General features: G+C 52.4%; 1 protein-coding gene across 1 annotated transcript in view; it reads right to left on the bottom strand.

Moving 5' to 3' along the window:
- The window catches only part of LOC141161324 (inactive dipeptidyl peptidase 10-like), a 247286-nt gene that overhangs the window by 102049 nt on the left and 126943 nt on the right, over window positions 1–18294 (bottom strand). The window contains exon 2 of the mRNA XM_073646137.1: window positions 17871–17985. Within this exon, the coding sequence (XP_073502238.1) occupies window positions 17871–17985 (115 nt within the window). The remainder of the gene's footprint in view (window positions 1–17870; window positions 17986–18294) is intronic.

Genomic DNA, 18294 nt, shown 5'->3' with positions numbered 1-18294 from the left:
CCAAAGTCGCAGTTGTTCTACCCCAGGCAGGCAGAAGGGTGAGACTGTGTAATGTTGTACCATCTTGGGTATTTGCTGGGACTGTTCTGTGTGTTTATTGTCCACTTTGTGGCTCAATAAAGTATTGCCACGCTGCTTTACCCTCACCCTCCGTTTTCTGAGTAGCGTTACGCCCACGGAAGACACCGGGTCTTCACAGACAGCCACCAGAAAGACCGGCGGACACCCAAGTGACTGGTAGATATCCAAGTGAATGGAGAACACCCGAGCAACTGGCAGAAACCTGAGTGTTGGACAGCAACCAGAAAGACACCTGAGCATCAGGCGGACACCCAAGTAACTGACGGACACTCGAGTGACTGGCGAACTCTCGATCAAATGGCAGACACCCGAGTAAATGGCGAAACCAGAGTGTTAGACAGCCACCAGAAAACTGCAGACACCCAAGCAACTGGCAGACACCGTACCGAATGATAGAAACCTGAGTGTTAGACAGCAACCAGAAAGACACCTGAGCAACAGGCGGACACCCAAGTAACTGGTGGACACTCAAGCGACTAGCAGACACCTGCCAAACTGGTGAACGCTTGCACGACTGGCGCAACATCAAAGAGACTGGCAGAATGCAGAAAGACTGGCAGACACTTGAGCGATTGGCAGAAACCTGGATGTGAGACAGCCACCAGAAAGACTGGTGGACACCCGAGCGACTGGTGTAAACCGGCGTGCCTGGCAGTCATTAAAGAAACGGGCAGAATACAGAAAGACTGGCGGACACCCGAGCCAAACATTAGTTACATGTTCAATTCGGTACAGATGGTCTTTGTGAAGTCTTCTTCAGGTTCAACATGGTCCCCACTTCTACACGGTAAATTGTCCTCCCCATCCATAAAGTGTGGTTCTAATAGTCCTCGCGTTCCACATCGTCCTCATCATATAATAGAATTACCAGCCAACTTCCAATGGCAAATAAATAACCACAAGGACTACAATGTCAAACAATGGAGAAAAACGGAGCAATAGGGTATAAAAATATATATTGTATTCAACCCAAGCAACATACAAAAGGTAAAAAATGACGACACAAAAGACAGAGTGGAGCCGCATGGGCACGGTGCCTCCTGGCTAGTAGAAATACAGTATGACCAGCAGAAGGAAGGGAGAAGGGACCCCAAGATCTAGTAATAAATACTGCGATACATAAGAAGGTATATATCAGAGCAATGGGGTACATCCTCACCGCAGCAGGGGGAGACGACCGGGTCGCCTAAATAATGAGAAGGACGTCCATAGTACACGAAAATCAAATAAACTTTATTATTTCAAATATAGACAAATTAATGTGGAATAAAAACATCAACAGTAAAAGCCATATGGAAAAGAGCAGAGAGGGGGGCTACGTGAGCGTGTATATGGCCACCATGTATTATATCTGGAGGATGACAGTATCTGTTTCTTACACATATGCATTAAATGCAGAAGATGACAATCACGGGTGTACTATAACAGGTAATCAATGTACATGTGTGTACTATATTACCTGTATGGAGAAATGTACCCGGAAGATCCCCAGCCTGTGAGCTCAACCCCGACGCGCGCTGCTGGCTAGGAAACCAGGGAGGAGAGGGAGAGAGCAGATGCAGAAGGTGCTGAGGAATGCCTCACGCCTCAACGCACGTTTCACCGCATATGCAGCGGCTTTTTCAAAAGCCATGGGGTACCCGGTATGGAGGACCTTAATATTTACGGCAGTGCTGGTCATGCTGCATTTCTACTAGCCAGGGTGTTACAGGAGGGACCGTGCTCATGCGGTTGCTCTCTGTCTTTTGTGTCGTCATGTGATTTTTTACCTTTCGTATGTTGGTTGGTTATATATTTTTATACCCTATTGCTCCGTTTTCCTCCATTGTTTGATACCGTTCTGGAGTCGGTATCATCCGGCGCTCCTGCACCCACTTTGGGCCGGATGCGCTGTGTTTTGCATCATTATGTTTTGGGCTATTTTTGTTCTACAATGTCCCTGATCATTAACAACAAAGGAGCTCGATACAAGAGCCGAACATCAAACCACCTCCACCGATAAGAGCAATAATGCCGACGCCAAATAGACTCTGCACAACGGCTGAATGGATGATTCGTAGGCAGAAGAGACCGCACCGTAACGCAGTGGTGAATGCTCGCGGCGATGGTGGCACGCAGTCATAGTTATCATACATTATACAGTGGGGACGGAAAGTATTCAGACCCCTTTACATTTTTCACTCTTTGTTTCATTGCAGCCATTTGGTAAATTCTAAAAAGTTCATTTTTTCTCCTTACAGTCCACTCTGCGCCCCATCTGGACTGAAAAAAACAGAGATGTAGAAATTTTTGCAAATTTATTAAAAAAAGAAAGACTGAAATATCACATGGTCATAAGTATTCAGACCCTTTGCTCAGACACTCATATTTCAGTCACATGCTGTCCATTTCCTTGTGATCCTCCTTGAGATGGTTCTACTCCTTCATTGGAGTCCAGCTGTGTTTAATTAAACTGATAGGACTTGATTTGGAAAGGTGCACACCTGTCTATATAAGACCTCACAGCTCACAGTGCATGTCAGACCAAATGAGAATCATGAGCTCAAAGCAACTGCCCAAGGAGCTCAGAGACAGAATTGTGGCAAGGCACAGATCTGGCCAAGGTTACAAAAGAATTTCTGCATTACTCTATGTTCCTAAGAGCACAATGGCCTCCTTAATCCTTAAATGGAAGAAGTTTGCGACCACCAGAAGTCTTCCTAGACCTGGCCGTCCAGCCAAACTGGGCAATCGTGGGAGAAGAGCCTTGGTGAGAGAGGTAAAGAAGAACCCCAAGATCACTGTGGCTGAGCTCCAGAGATGCAGTAGGGAGATTGGAGAAAGTTCCACAAAGTCAACTATCACTGCAGCCCTCCACCAGTCAGGCCTTTATGGCAGAGTGGCCCGACGGAAGCCTCTCCTCAGTGCAAGACATATGAAAGCCCGCATAGTTTTCTCAAAAACACACGAAGGACTCCCAGACTATGAGAAATAAGATTCTCTGGTCTGATGAGAAGAAGATAGAACTTTTTGGTGATAATTCTAAGCGGTATGTATGGAGAAAACCAGGCACTACTCATCACCTGCCCAATACAATCCCAACAGTGAAACATGGTGGTGGCAGCATCATGCTATGGGGGTGTTTTTCAGCTGCAGGGACAGGACGACTGGTTGCAATTGAAGGAAACATGAATGCGGCCAAGTACAGAGATATCCTGGATGAAAACCTCTTCCAGAGTGCTCTGGACCTCAGACTAAGGTTCACCTTCCAACACGACAATGACCCTAAGCACACAGCTAAAATAACAAAGGAGTGGCTTCAGAACAACTTTGTGACCATTCTTGTCTGGCCCGGCCAGAGCCCTGACCTAAACCCAATTGAGCATCTCTAGAGAGACCTGAAAATGGCGGTCCACCAACGTTCACCATCCAACCTGACGGAACTGGAGAGGATCTGCAAGGAAGAATGGCCGAGGATCCCCAATCCAGGTGTGAAAAACTTATTGCATCATTCCCAAGAAGACTCATGGCTGTACTAACTCAAAAGGGGGCTTCTACTCAATACTGAGCAAAGGGTCTGAATACTTATGACCATGTGATATTTCAGTTTTTATTTCTAATAAATTTGCAAAAATTTCTACATTTCTGTTTTTTTCAGTGAAGATGGGGTGCAGAGTGGACTGTAAGGAGAAAAAAATGAACTTTTTAGAATTTACCAAATGGCTGCAATGAAACAAAGAGTGAAAAATGTAAAGGGGTCTGAACACTTTCCGTATCCGCTGTATACTGTACTCGGAGTATAGACACCCAGTTTCCGATGCTGTATTGGGTTTGTGATGCCAAACCAGGGATTGAAGCTTGAAGAGGGCAATTTGCATATTCCAGGTGCCTTCTGGGAAAAGCAAAGAGTCTCCTTCAGCTAGAAGATCGTTGGGTACAGCCGGGACCAGCTGCTTGGAAAGCATCGCCAAACCAGGGATTGAAGCTTGAAGAGGGCAATTTGCATATTCCAGGTGCCTTCTCGGAAAAGCAAAGAGTCTCCTTCAGCTAGAAGATCGTTGGGTACAGCCGGGACCAGCTGCTTGGAAAGCATTGCCAAACCAGGGATTGAAGCTTGAAGAGGGCAATTTGCATATTCCAGGTGCCTTCTGGGAAAAGCGAAGAGTCTCCTTCAGCTAGAAGATCGTTGGGTACAGCCGGGACCAGCTGCTTGGAAAGCATCGCCAAACCAGGGATTGAAGCTTGAAGAGGGCAATTTGCATATTCCAGGTGCCTTCTGGGAAAAGCGAAGAGTCTCCTTCAGCTAGAAGATCGTTGGGTACAGCCGGGACCAGCTGCTTGGAAAGCATCGCCAAACCAGGGATTGAAGCTTGAAGAGGGCAATTTGCATATTCCAGGTGCCTTCTGGGAAAAGCGAAGAGTCTCCTTCAGCTAGAAGATCGTTGGGTACAGCCGGGACCAGCTGCTTGGAAAGCATCGCCAAACCAGGGATTGAAGCTTGAAGAGGGCAATTTGCATATTCCAGGTGCCTTCTGGGAAAAGCGAAGAGTCTCCTTCAGCTAGAAGATCGTATTTGTTTATCCTAGGGTATCGCAAGAAAGAAGACAGACATCAAGTCCGCAGGGACAAGGAGCAGCATGGCAGATGTGACAACCTACATGGTGAGCTGCAGCATGTGCTACATGTTCACAGATTGACCAGAAGCTGAAACCAACTTCACCTGCCAGAAGTGTAGACTACTGGCTCTTTTAGAAGAAAAGGTGCGGGGACTGGAAGAAAGAATTGCGACATTAAAACTCATCAAGGAAAATGAAGACTTCCTGGACAGAACAGAAGCGTCACTACTGGTCACGGAAAGTCAAGGAAGCATCAGAGAACCTCTAGAGGCAGACAAGTGGAGGCAAGTGACCAAAAGAAGCAAGAAGACCATGGAGACACCACCAACCACACAACTGAGAAACAGATTCCAAGGACTTGTGGAGGATGAAGATGGCACACCTAAGGATGAGGAACTACCAGCAAGCAAAAAAGAAAAGAGCACCCAGAAACACCCACAAGCAACAAGAAAAAGGACAGCCAAGAAGGGAAGAAGAGTGGTGGTGGTGTGAGACTCACTACTGAGAGGAACAGAAGCAGCTATCTGCAGACCGGACATAACCGCAAGAGAAGTATGCTGCCTCCCAGGGGCGAAGATCAAGGATGTTACCGATAGGATACCAAAGCTCATCAGTCCCAAGGATGTCCACCCATTTCTTCTGATACATGTTGGCACCAATGACACGGCAAAGAAGGACCTATCGACAATCCGCAAGGACTTTGAAGCATTGGGGAAGAAAGTAAAAGAACTGGATGCGCAGGTAGTTTTTTCTTCTATCCTTCCAGTAGACGGGCATGGCGTCAGGAGATGGAACAGGATCCTTGATGTGAACAACTGGCTGAGACGATGGTGCAGACAACAAGGATTTGGATTCCTGGACCACGGTGTGAATTACCTCTATGACGGACTCCTTGCCAGAGACGGACTACACCTCAAAAAACCCGGGAAACACACATTCGCCAGGAGACTCGCAACACTCATCAGGAGGGCGTTAAACTAGAAGAAGAGGGGATGGGAAGAAAAACGCCGGACACGAACATGCAACCAGAGAACATACTAATGAAAGATATGAAGTGCGACAAAGAAGGTCCAAGACAAGATACTTGGAAGGGAGGTAAGAAAATTTCTAATACAATCCACAGGGAGAAGATTGGAACAAAACAAAATCGTGTAAACTGCGTGCTAGCAAATGCCAGAAGCCTGACAAACAAGATGGATGAACTGGAAGCAGAAATATCTACAGGTAACTATGACATAGTGGGAATAACCGAGACATGGTTGGATGAAAGCTATGACTGGGCAGGTAACTTACAGGGTTACAGTCTGTTTAGAAGGGATCGAAGAAGTTGGAAAGGGGGTGGAGTCTGTCTATATGTAAAGACGTGTCTAAAGCCTACAATACGGGAGGATGTATGGGAGGGAAATGAGGAGGTCGAGTCCTTATGGGTGGAGATACATGGGGCAAAAAACAATAATAAAATTATCATAGGAGTCTGTTATAAACCTCCAAATATAGCAGAAGCCACGGAAAGTCTATTAATGAGACAAATAGACGAAGTAGCAAAAAATAAAGAGGTGATTATTATGGGGGACTTCAACTACCCCGATATAGACTGGGAAACCGAAAGCTGTAGATCTCAGAAAGGAAACAGGTTTCTGTCAATTATCAAAGACAATTATTTGTCACAACTTGTGCAGGAACCAACTAGAGGGACGGCCCTTTTATACTTAATATTAACTAACAGGCCAGACAGAATAACTGAGGTGCAGGTCGGGGGGCACCTGGGAAATAGTGACCACAACATTATACAATTCCACATGTGCTTCAGTAGGTGCCCAGCAAGGGAGTCACAAAAACACTGAACTTCAGCTAAGAGATGCCCTTCACCTTATAGACTGGGATAGGATCTTCAGTAATAGGAGCACGGATAGAAAATGGGAAATTTTCAAAACAGTCCTACATAGTCACTGTAGAAGGTCCATACCTTATGGGAATAAAAGGGCTAGGAATAGGAGGAAGCCAATGTGGCTAAATAAGGACGTCAAGAGGGCAATGAAAAACAAAAAAAGGGCTTTCGGTAAACTTAAAGAAGAAGGCAGCGAGGAAGCGCTAATATCTTATAGGGAAAAAAACAAAATCTGTAAGAAACAAATAAGAATAGCAAAAGAGGAGATAGAGAGACTAATTGCCAAGGAAAGTAAAACCAATCCCAAACTGTTCTTTAACTATATAAACAGTAAAAGGATTAAAACTGATGGAGTTGGCCCATTGAAAAATAACCTGGGTAAAATCATAGAGGGCGATGAGGGTAAAGCGAACCTACTTAATAGCTTCTTCTCCACTGTTCTCACAAAAGAAAACAATTTATCGGAGGAAATGCAGAGTGATAAAGTAAACCCTCCGCTAAATATCACCCACCTAACCCAGGAGGAAGCTCAGAAACGCCTAAATAATATCAAAATAGACAAGTCACCAGGCCCAGATGGCATACACCCCCGGGTACTAAAAGAATTAAGTAATGTGATAGACAGACCGCTGTATCTTATATTCAAGCACTCTTTATGGACAGGGACTGTCCCACTAGACTGGCGTCAAGCAAATGTGGTACCAATATTCAAAAAGGGGTGTAAAAGTGACCCTGGGAACTATAGACCAGTCAGTTTAACGTCTGTTGTGGGTAAATTGTTTGAAGGATTTCTTAGAGATGCTATTGTAGAATATCTTAATGATAATAACTGTCTAACTCCATATCAACATGGATTCATGAGGGATCGCTCCTGATGGCCTTCTACGAGGAGGTGAGCTCACAGCTGGACCGGGGAGAGTCAGTGGATGTTGTAGACCTTGACTTCTCCAAAGCGTTTGATACCGTGCCACACAAAAGGTTGGTCTATAAAATGAGAATGCTTGGTCTGGGGGATAATGTGTGCAAGTGGGTAAATAGCTGGCTGAGTGATAGAAAGCAGAGGGTGGTTATCAATGGAGTAAGCTCAGGGGGTGTCAGGGTTACTAGCGGGGGGCCTCAAGGGTCTGTCTTGGGCCCTATATTATTTAATATATTTATTAATGATCTAGTGGAAGGGTTGCATAGTAAAATAGCAATATTTGCAGATGATACTAAACTTTGTAAAGTAGTTAATACAGATGAGGATAGGGCACAGCTACAGGAGGATTTAGATAAATTGGGGAGTTGGGCCAAAAAATGACAAATGGGGCTCAATGCCGATAAATGTAAGGTCATGCACATGGGAAAGAAAAGCAGCAGTCACCCATACATATTAAATGGGAAACCGTTGGGGAAATCTGACATGGAGAAGGACCTGGGCGTCTTGGTTAATAGCAAATTAAATTGGAGTGCCCAGTGTCAGGCAGCAGCTGCGAAGGCAAATAGAAGGCATGCATCAGAAGAGGAATAGGGGCATATGATGAGAACATTGTTCTTCGTCTGTATAAAGCGCTGGTAAGGCCGCACTTAGAATATTGTGCACAGTTCTGGGCTCCGGTGCTCAGGAAAGACATATTGGAGCTAGAGAGGGTACAAAGGAGGGCGACTAAGGTAATAAAGGGAATGGAGGGACTAGAATACCCAGAGAGGTTGTCAAAATTAGGCCTATTTACATTGGAAAAGAGAAGGCTTAGGGGAGACCTCATAAACATGTATAAATACATCAGGGGGCAGTACAGAGATCTCTCCCATGACCTGTTTATACCAAGGATGGTGACAAAGACGAGGGGGCACACTATGCGTCTGGAGGAAAGGAGGTTCCTGCACCAGCATAGAAGGGGATTCTTTACGGTCAGAGCCGTGAGACTCTGGAACTCTCTGGGAGAGGAAGTAGTGATGTCCAACTCACTTAATGAGTTCAAGAGAGGCCTGGACGCCTTTCTGGAGAACAATAAAATTACATCTTATGCTTAGTGATAGTTAATTAATCCAGGGATTTAATCTGACTGCCAGATTGGAGTCGGGAAGTGAATTTTTCCTCAATGATGTAAATTGGCCTAAACCGCATGGTATAGGAATAGCGGAATAGCTGCAGTGCACAAGAAATAGGCTGAACTGGATGGACGCTTGTCTTTTTTCGGCCTTATAAACTATGTAACTATGTAACCTTGTTTGCTACTGATAATTGCGCTGATGTCCCATTTTTTTGGAGGAATATCTGAAGAGTGGAAGGTTCTAGAGATCTGGAACCAGTGTAAAACCTTTGGAAGCTCCTGATTTATCTATATGCCAGATTTGGCGCGGATAGGTCCCATCGTTCCCCCATACATTTAGATTTCTTTTCATACTTCATTTGTTGGCGAATATCTCAAGAAACAATAGGCGAGCGGAAGATATCTGGAAACCCGCTGCGGTCTCCCACTGCCCATGATTTGCCTCTGTGACATATAGGGGCATAGTGGTCCCGTCGCCCGGTCGCACATTAATGTTCCATTTTTGAGGAATATTTTGATACATTTTTTTCGAGCGCGTCTTATAGAGCTAAAGCCTGGAGTAAAACTGTCTGATCTTCCCACGTAGCAGATGTCGGGCAGATTTGCGCAGTTGATTGACTGTAAATGAATGTTTCCATTTTTTTCCATTATGTCTATTACCTGTAGAAAGCTAAAACTCCATGTCACAGCTCCCGATGTTCCTGATGTGGGGCAGACTGGGACAGCCGCGTCCTCGTGCATGAAGAGCGGACCGGTTATATGCATACAAGAGGACATGGCTTTCTTCTGGATCACAGGGAGGGCATTGTTATTCTTCCCCCCTTATGGTCTCCTCGTCTTTAATCTGCCAGGTCCAGCCTCCTCGGTGCCTGGATGAAGGAGGACTGCGCAGGAGCCTCTAATCTGCCAGGTCCAGCCTCCTCGGTGCCTGGATGAAGGAGGACTGCGCAGGAGCCTCTAATCTGCCAGGTCCAGCCTCCTCGGTGCCTGGATGAAGGAGGACTGCGCAGGAGCTTCTAATCTGCCAGGTCCAGCCTCCTCGGTGCCTGGATGTAGGTGGACTGCGCAGGAGCCTCTAATCTGCCAGGTCCAGCCTCCTCGGTGCCTGGATGAAGGAGGACTGCGCAGGAGCTTCTAATCTGCCAGGTCCAGCCTCCTCGGTGCCTGGATGTAGGAGGACTGCGCAGGAGCCTCTAATCTGCCAGGTCCAGCCTCCTCTGTGCCTGGATGTAGGAGGACTGCGCAGGAGCCTCTAATCTGCCAGGTCCAGTCTCCTCAGTGCCGGGATGTAGGAGGACTGCGCAGGAGCCTCTAATCTGCCAGGTCCAGCCTCCTCTGTGCCTGGATGTAGGAGGACTGCGCAGGAGCCTCTAATCTGCCAGGTCCAGCCTCCTCTGTGCCTGAATGTAGGAGGACTGCGCAGGAGCCTCTAATCTGCCAGGTCCAGCCTCCTCGGTGCCTGGAAGTAGGAGGACTGCGCAGGAGCCTCTAATCTGCCAGGTCCAGCCTCCTCAGTGCCTGGATGTAGGAGGACTGCGCAGGAGCTTCTAATCTGCCAGGTCCAGCCTCCTCGGTGCCTGGATGTAGGACTGCGCAGGAGCCTCTAATCTGGCAGGTCCAGTCTCCTCGGTGCCTGGATGTAGGACTGCGCAGGAGCCTCTAATCTGGCAGGTCCAGCCTCCTCAGTGCCTGGATGTAGGAGGACTGCGCAGGAGCCTCTAATCTGCCAGGTCCAGCCTCCTCGGTGCCTGGATGTAGGACTGCGCAGGAGCCTCTAATCTGGCAGGTCCAGCCTCCTCAGTGCCTGGATGTAGGAGGACTGCGCAGGAGCCTCTAATCTGCCAGGTCCAGCCTCCTCGGTGCCTGGATGAAGGAGGACTGCGCAGGAGCCTCTAATCTGCCAGGTCCAGCCTCCTCAGTGCCTGGATGTAGGAGGACTGTGCAGGAGCCTCTAATCTGCCAGGTCCAGCCTCCTCAGTGCCTGGATGTAGGAGGACTGCGCAGGAGCCTCTAATCTGCCAGGTTCAGCCTCCTCGGTGCCTGGATGTAGGAGGACTGCGCAGGAGCCTCTAATCTGCCAGGTCCAGCCTCCTCAGTGCCTGGATGTAGGAGGACTGCGCAGGAGCCTCTAATCTGCCAGGTCCAGCCTCCTCGGTGCCTGGATGTAGGAGAACTGTGCAGGAGCCTCTAATCTGCCAGGTCCAGCCTCCTCGGTGCCTGGATGTAGGAGGACTGCGCAGGAACTTCTAATCTGCCAGGTCCAGCCTCCTCGGTGCCTGGAAGTAGGAGGACTGCGCAGGAGCCTCTAATCTGCCAGGTCCAGCCTCCTCAGTGCCTGGATGTAGGAGGACTGCGCAGGAGCCTCTAATCTGCCAGGTCCAGTCTCCTCAGTGCCGGGATGTAGGAGGACTGCGCAGGAGCCTCTAATCTGCCAGGTCCAGCCTCCTCTGTGCCTGGATGTAGGAGGACTGCGCAGGAGCCTCTAATCTGCCAGGTCCAGCCTCCTCTGTGCCTGGATGTAGGAGGACTGCGCAGGAGCCTCTAATCTGCCAGGTCCAGCCTCCTCGGTGCCTGGAAGTAGGAGGACTGCGCAGGAGCCTCTAATCTGCCAGGTCCAGCCTCCTCAGTGCCTGGATGTAGGAGGACTGCGCAGGAACTTCTAATCTGCCAGGTCCAGCCTCCTCGGTGCCTGGAAGTAGGAGGACTGCGCAGGAGCTTCTAATCTGCCAGGTCCAGCCTCCTCGATGCCTGGATGTAGGACTGCGCAGGAGCCTCTAATCTGGCAGGTCCAGCCTCCTCGGTGCCTGGATGTAGGACTGCGCAGGAGCCTCTAATCTGGCAGGTCCAGCCTCCTCAGTGCCTGGTTGTAGGAGGACTGCGCAGGAGCCTCTAATCTGCCAGGTCCAGCCTCCTCGGTGCCTGGATGTAGGACTGCGCAGGAGCCTCTAATCTGGCAGGTCCAGCCTCCTCAGTGCCTGGATGTAGGAGGACTGCGCAGGAGCCTCTAATCTGCCAGGTCCAGCCTCCTCGGTGCCTGGATGAAGGAGGACTGCGCAGGAGCCTCTAATCTGCCAGGTCCAGCCTCCTCAGTGCCTGGATGTAGGAGGACTGTGCAGGAGCCTCTAATCTGCCAGGTCCAGCCTCCTCAGTGCCTGGATGTAGGAGGACTGCGCAGGAGCCTCTAATCTGCCAGGTTCAGCCTCCTCGGTGCCTGGATGTAGGAGGACTGCGCAGGAGCCTCTAATCTGCCAGGTCCAGCCTCCTCAGTGCCTGGATGTAGGAGGACTGCGCAAGAGCCTCTAATCTGCCAGGTCCAGCCTCCTCGGTGCCTGGATGTAGGAGAACTGCGCAGGAGCCTCTAATCTGCCAGGTCCAGCCTCCTCGGTGCCTGGATGTAGGAGGACTGCGCAGGAACTTCTAATCTGCCAGGTCCAGCCTCCTCGGTGCCTGGAAGTAGGAGGACTGCGCAGGAGCCTCTAATCTGCCAGGTCCAGCCTCCTCAGTGCCTGGATGTAGGAGGACTGCGCAGGAGCCTCTAATCTGCCAGGTCCAGTCTCCTCAGTGCCGGGATGTAGGAGGACTGCGCAGGAGCCTCTAATCTGCCAGGTCCAGCCTCCTCTGTGCCTGGATGTAGGAGGACTGCGCAGGAGCCTCTAATCTGCCAGGTCCAGCCTCCTCTGTGCCTGGATGTAGGAGGACTGCGCAGGAGCCTCTAATCTGCCAGGTCCAGCCTCCTCGGTGCCTGGAAGTAGGAGGACTGCGCAGGAGCCTCTAATCTGCCAGGTCCAGCCTCCTCAGTGCCTGGATGTAGGAGGACTGCGCAGGAGCTTCTAATCTGCCAGGTCCAGCCTCCTCGGTGCCTGGATGTAGGACTGCGCAGGAGCCTCTAATCTGGCAGGTCCAGCCTCCTCGGTGCCTGGATGTAGGACTGCGCAGGAGCCTCTAATCTGGCAGGTCCAGCCTCCTCAGTGCCTGGATGTAGGAGGACTGCGCAGGAGCCTCTAATCTGCCAGGTCCAGCCTCCTCGGTGCCTGGATGTAGGACTGCGCAGGAGCCTCTAATCTGGCAGGTCCAGCCTCCTCAGTGCCTGGATGTAGGAGGACTGCGCAGGAGCCTCTAATCTGCCAGGTCCAGCCTCCTCGGTGCCTGGATGAAGGAGGACTGCGCAGGAGCCTCTAATCTGCCAGGTCCAGCCTCCTCAGTGCCTGGATGTAGGAGGACTGTGCAGGAGCCTCTAATCTGCCAGGTCCAGCCTCCTCAGTGCCTGGATGTAGGAGGACTGCGCAGGAGCCTCTAATCTGCCAGGTTCAGCCTCCTCGGTGCCTGGATGTAGGAGGACTGCGCAGGAGCCTCTAATCTGCCAGGTCCAGCCTCCTCAGTGCCTGGATGTAGGAGGACTGCGCAGGAGCCTCTAATCTGCCAGGTCCAGCCTCCTCGGTGCCTGGATGTAGGAGAACTGTGCAGGAGCCTCTAATCTGCCAGGTCCAGCCTCCTCGGTGCCTGGATGTAGGAGGACTGCGCAGGAACTTCTAATCTGCCAGGTCCAGCCTCCTCGGTGCCTGGAAGTAGGAGGACTGCGCAGGAGCCTCTAATCTGCCAGGTCCAGCCTCCTCAGTGCCTGGATGTAGGAGGACTGCGCAGGAGCCTCTAATCTGCCAGGTCCAGCCTCCTCAGTGCCTGGATGTAGGAGGACTGCGCAGGAGCCTCTAATCTGCCAGGTCCAGCCTCCTCGGTGCCTGGATGTAGGACTGCGCAGGAGCCTCTAATCTGGCAGGTCCAGCCTCCTCAGTGCCTGGATGTAGGAGGACTGCGCAGGAGCCTCTAATCTGCCAGGTCCAGCCTCCTCGGTGCCTGGATGTAGGACTGCGCAGGAGCCTCTAATCTGGCAGGTCCAGCCTCCTCAGTGCCTGGATGTAGGAGGACTGCGCAGGAGCCTCTAATCTGCCAGGTCCAGCCTCCTCGGTGCCTGGATGTAGGAGGACTGCGCAGGAGCCTCTAATCTGCCAGGTCCAGCCTCCTCGGTGCCTGGATGAAGGAGGACTGCGCAGGAGCCTCTAATCTGCCAGGTCCAGCCTCCTCAGTGCCTGGATGTAGGAGGACTGCGCAGGAGCCTCTAATCTGCCAGGTCCAGCCTCCTCGGTGCCTGGATGTAGGAGGACTGCGCAGGAGCCTCTAATCTGCCAGGTCCAGCCTCCTCAGTGCCTGGATGTAGGAGGACTGCGCAGGAGCCTCTAATCTGCCAGGTCCAGCCTCCTCGGTGCCTGGATGTAGGAGGACTGCGCAGGAGCCTCTAATCTGCCAGGTCCAGCCTCCTCAGTGCCTGGATGTAGGAGGACTGCGCAGGAGCCTCTAATCTGCCAGGTCCAGCCTCCTCGGTGCCTGGATGTAGGTGGACTGCGCAGGAGCTTCCAATCTGCCAGGTCCAGCCTCCTCGGTGCCTGGAAGTAGGAGGACTGCGCAGGAGCCTCTAATCTGCCAGGTCCAGCCTCCTCAGTGCCTGGATGTAGGAGGACTGCGCAGGAGCCTCTAATCTGCCAGGTCCAGCCTCCTCGGTGCCTGGATGTAGGAGGACTGCACAGGAGCCTCTAATCTGCCAGGTCTAGCCTCCTCAGTGCCTGGATGTAGGAGGACTGCGCAGGAGCCTCCAATCTGCCAGGTCCAGCCTCCTCGGTGCCTGGATGTAGGAGGACTGCGCAGGAGCCTCTAATCTGCCAGGTCCAGCCTCCTCAGTGCCTGGATGTAGGAGGACTGCGCAGGAGCCTCTAGTCTGCCAGGTCCAGCCCCCTCGGTGCCTGGATGTAGGAGGACTGCGCAGGAGCCTCTAATCTGCCAGGTCCAGCCCCCTCGGTGCCTGGATGTAGGAGGACTGCCCAGGAGCCTCTAATCTGCCAGGTCCAGCCTCCTCGGTGCCTGGATGTAGGAGGACTGCGCAGGAGCTTCTAATCTGCCAGGTCCAGCCTCCTCGGTGCCTGGATGTAGGAGGACTGCGCAGGAGCCTCTAATCTGCCAGGTCCAGCCTCCTCGGTGCCTGGATGTAGGAGGACTGCGCAGGAGCCTCTAATCTGCCAGGTCCAGCCTCCTCGGTGCCTGGATGTAGGAGGACTGCGCAGGAGCCTCTAATCTGCCAGGTCCAGCCTCCTCGGTGCCTGGATGTAGGAGGACTGCGCAGGAGCCTCTAATCTGCCAGGTCCAGCCTCCTCGGTGCCTGGATGTAGGACTGCGCAGGAGCCTCTAATCTGGCAGGTCCAGCCTCCTCAGTACCTGGATGTAGGAGGACTGCGCAGGAGCCTCTAATCTGCCAGGTCCAGCCTCCTCGGTGCCTGGATGAAGGAGGACTGCGCAGGAGCCTCTAATCTGCCAGGTCCAGCCTCCTCAGTGCCTGGATGAAGGAGGACTGCGCAGGAGCCTCTAATCTGCCAGGTCCAGCCTCCTCAGTGCCTGGATGTAGGAGGACTGCGCAGGAGCCTCTAATCTGCCAGGTCCAGCCTCCTCAGTGCCTGGATGTAGGAGGACTGCGCAGGAGCCTCTAATCTGCCAGGTCCAGCCTCCTCAGTCCCTGGATGTAGGAGGACTGCGCAGGAGCCTCTAATCTGCCAGGTCCAGCCTCCTCAGAGCCTGGATGTAGGAGGACTGCGCAGGAGCCTCTAATCTGCCAGGTCCAGCCTCCTCGGTGCCTGGATGTAAGAGGACTGCGCAGGAGCCTCTAATCTGCCAGGTCCAGCCTCCTCAGTGCCTGGATGTAGGAGGACTGCGCAGGAGCCTCTAATCTGCCAGGTCCAGCCTCCTCAGTGCCTGGATGTAGGAGGACTGCGCAGGAGCCTCTAATCTGCCAGGTCCAGCCTCCTCGGTGCCTGGATGTAGGACTGCGCAGGAGCCTCTAATCTGCCAGGTCCAGCCTCCTCGGTGCCTGGATGAAGGAGGACTGCGCAGGAGCCTCTAATCTGCCAGGTCCAGCCTCCTCGGTGCCTGGATGTAGGAGGACTGCGCAGGAGCCTCTAATCTGCCAGGTCCAGCCTCCTCTGTGCCTGGATGTAGGAGGACTGCGCAGGAGCTTCTAATCTGCCAGGTCCAGCCTCCTCGGTGCCTGGATGTAGGAGGACTGCGTAGGAACCTCTAATCTGCCAGGTCCAGCCTCCTCAGTGCCTGGATGTAGGAGGACTGCGCAGGAGCCTCTAATCTGCCAGGTCCAGCCTCCTCGGTGCCTGGATGTAGGAGGACTGCGCAGGAGCCTCTAATCTGCCAGGTCCAGCCTCCTCAGTGTCTGGATGTAGGAGGACTGCGCAGGAGCCTCTAATCTGCCAGGTCCAGCCTCCTCAGTGCCTGGATGTAGGAGGACTGCGCAGGAGCCTCTAATCTGCCAGGTCCAGCCTCCTCGGTGCCTGGATGAAGGAGGACTGCGCAGGAGCCTCTAATCTGCCAGGTCCAGCCTCCTCGGTGCCTGGATGTAGGAGGACTGCGCAGGAGCCTCTAATCTGCCAGGTCCAGCCTCCTCTGTGCCTGGATGTAGGAGGACTGCGCAGGAGCTTCTAATCTGCCAGGTCCAGCCTCCTCGGTGCCTGGATGTAGGAGGACTGCGTAGGAACCTCTAATCTGCCAGGTCCAGCCTCCTCAGTGCCTGGATGTAGGAGGACTGCACAGGAGCCTCTAATCTGCCAGGTCCAGCCCCCTCGGTGCCTGGATGTAGGAGGACTGCGCAGGAGCCTCTAATCTGCCAGGTCCAGCCTCCTCGGTGCCTGGATGTAGGAGGACTGTGCAGGAGCCTCTAATCTGCCATGTCCAGCCTCCTCAGTGCCTGGATGTAAGAGGACTGCGCAGGAGCCTCTAATCTGCCAGGTCCTGCCTCCTCGGTGCCTGGATGTAGGAGGACTGCGCAGGAGCCTCTAATCTGCCAGGTCCTGCCTCCTCGGTGCCTGAATGTAGGAGGACTGCGCAGGAGCCTCTAATCTGCCAGGTCCAGCCTCCTCAGTGCCTGGATGTAGGAGGACTGCGCAGGAGCCTCTCCCCTCGGCCCTGTCTACAGTAGGGTAGTAAGAAAGTTCCACCCCAACATTTCAGGCAGAAATGATACAAGACTTATAATTTAGTCCATGTTCCTGAAGCTGTGGATTGACAGATGGAGCGAGACCATCGTTCTAGTAAGAAGTTCTTCAGTGTTTGATTCACAGATTCAGGAAGGTTTCCGTAGAGGAGCCATGACATCATGGAGGCCGCACCACATCGTTGGGTGCAGACGGTGGCATATGTGGCACCACAGGGGTCTGGTTGCCACAGTGGTAGAAATACCATGTCTGAGAGCGAGCATGAGTTTTCCTGGTCAGGAGCACTGTTGCATGCAACGCCTCCTGCCCCAGTCCAGGGAGGGGAGGAACCTGCCCTTTATAAACTGGATCTGGGGCGGGGTTAGTTAGTTAGTTCAAGAGGAAGGGACAGAGGAGCAGCAAGGAGCTCTGTAGGAGCCAGGAGCTGAAGACCAGGGACTGGAAGCTGATAGAGCTCGTCCTGGCAGAAGACGCAGAGAACCGGACACCGGAGTCCGAGGCTGTGAGGATATCCACATCCAGCAGCAGAAACCACCTGGCAGGGGATTTCAGGTCCTCTGGCCATAGAAAGCCCGGAGGCTCAGTCACACGCAAGGGACCGGCACCGCCATCGAGGAGCGGAAGGTACCAAAGGCCCCAAGTCACCAGCCATACGGGTGAGCACCACACGGTACACTCAGGGACGTGGGCTACTACACGACTACAGCAGGGTAGCCAGGAAGAGTGCAGTCAGACGGTAAGGCCTATACCTCCACCTGGCCAGGGGGACTCTTGTTCGCTCACAGACTGACCAGGCCTCTAATGTTAGCCAGTACTCCCGGCAGGGCCTTCTTCATTACCAACAGTAAAGACCCTGAACTGCACTGCACGGACTCTGAGTCATTTCTGCTGCGCCCAGGCACCACAACCCTCACCATCTACACTCGCTGCCCTGAGGCTATACTCCTCCCGTGGGGAGTTATACTACCCTCTGCTGCGCACCCAACATCAGCCTCAGTGGTCTGCCCCGCAGCGGCGGTTCTCAGTGACCGCAATCCACGGGTGGCATGGTCGGACATTTAAACATTAAAAACCAAGTAAACAGATCCGCCACTGGTTTGACCACCCTGAGCCACGGGACTGGGTCGCCGCCACGGAGACTACAACCCCTAGCATTACACAGAGACCCGGCTCCGGGTATTCCCCCACACACAGCCCAGGGGGCGCGTCACATACATGACAGTCCAGCACTTACCGGGGGTCAGGAGGATCACAGACATAGTGATCAAGGAGCAGACCACCAAGATGACCAGCAGAGCGATGGCGATGCCCTTCCAGTTCCTCTGAGGGGGATTGCTGCTTCCCATCTCCTAGACACAAAGTACAAACAGTGGTGTTAATGGCGCCGCTCTGTCTCTGGGGTCCCTGCACTGTACGTACAAATAACCTCGCTGCCACGGGTATACCCCGACAGAGAGGGTGATACAGAAAAATACCTCCTCTCGCCTGGGTCAGCCATATTTCCAGCTGATCTCCTGCTATGTTCATTATAACGATCTGCTTCTAGGTCGACATTATGTGACTTATATTTAGCGAGTTATATTTATGGAGTTTCTAATTGTTTGGCAACTTTCCAAATTTTTTTTTTTTCCCCTTTAAACAGTCAGTTCATTTAGGGT

The sequence above is a fragment of the Phyllobates terribilis genome, unplaced genomic scaffold (genome assembly GCF_046119375.1).
Source record: "Phyllobates terribilis strain yellow unplaced genomic scaffold, ASM4611937v1 Scaffold_9__5_contigs__length_417890890, whole genome shotgun sequence".
Classification (NCBI taxonomy): Eukaryota; Metazoa; Chordata; class Amphibia; order Anura; family Dendrobatidae; genus Phyllobates; species Phyllobates terribilis.
This window is presented reverse-complemented; position numbering and strand designations above follow the sequence as displayed.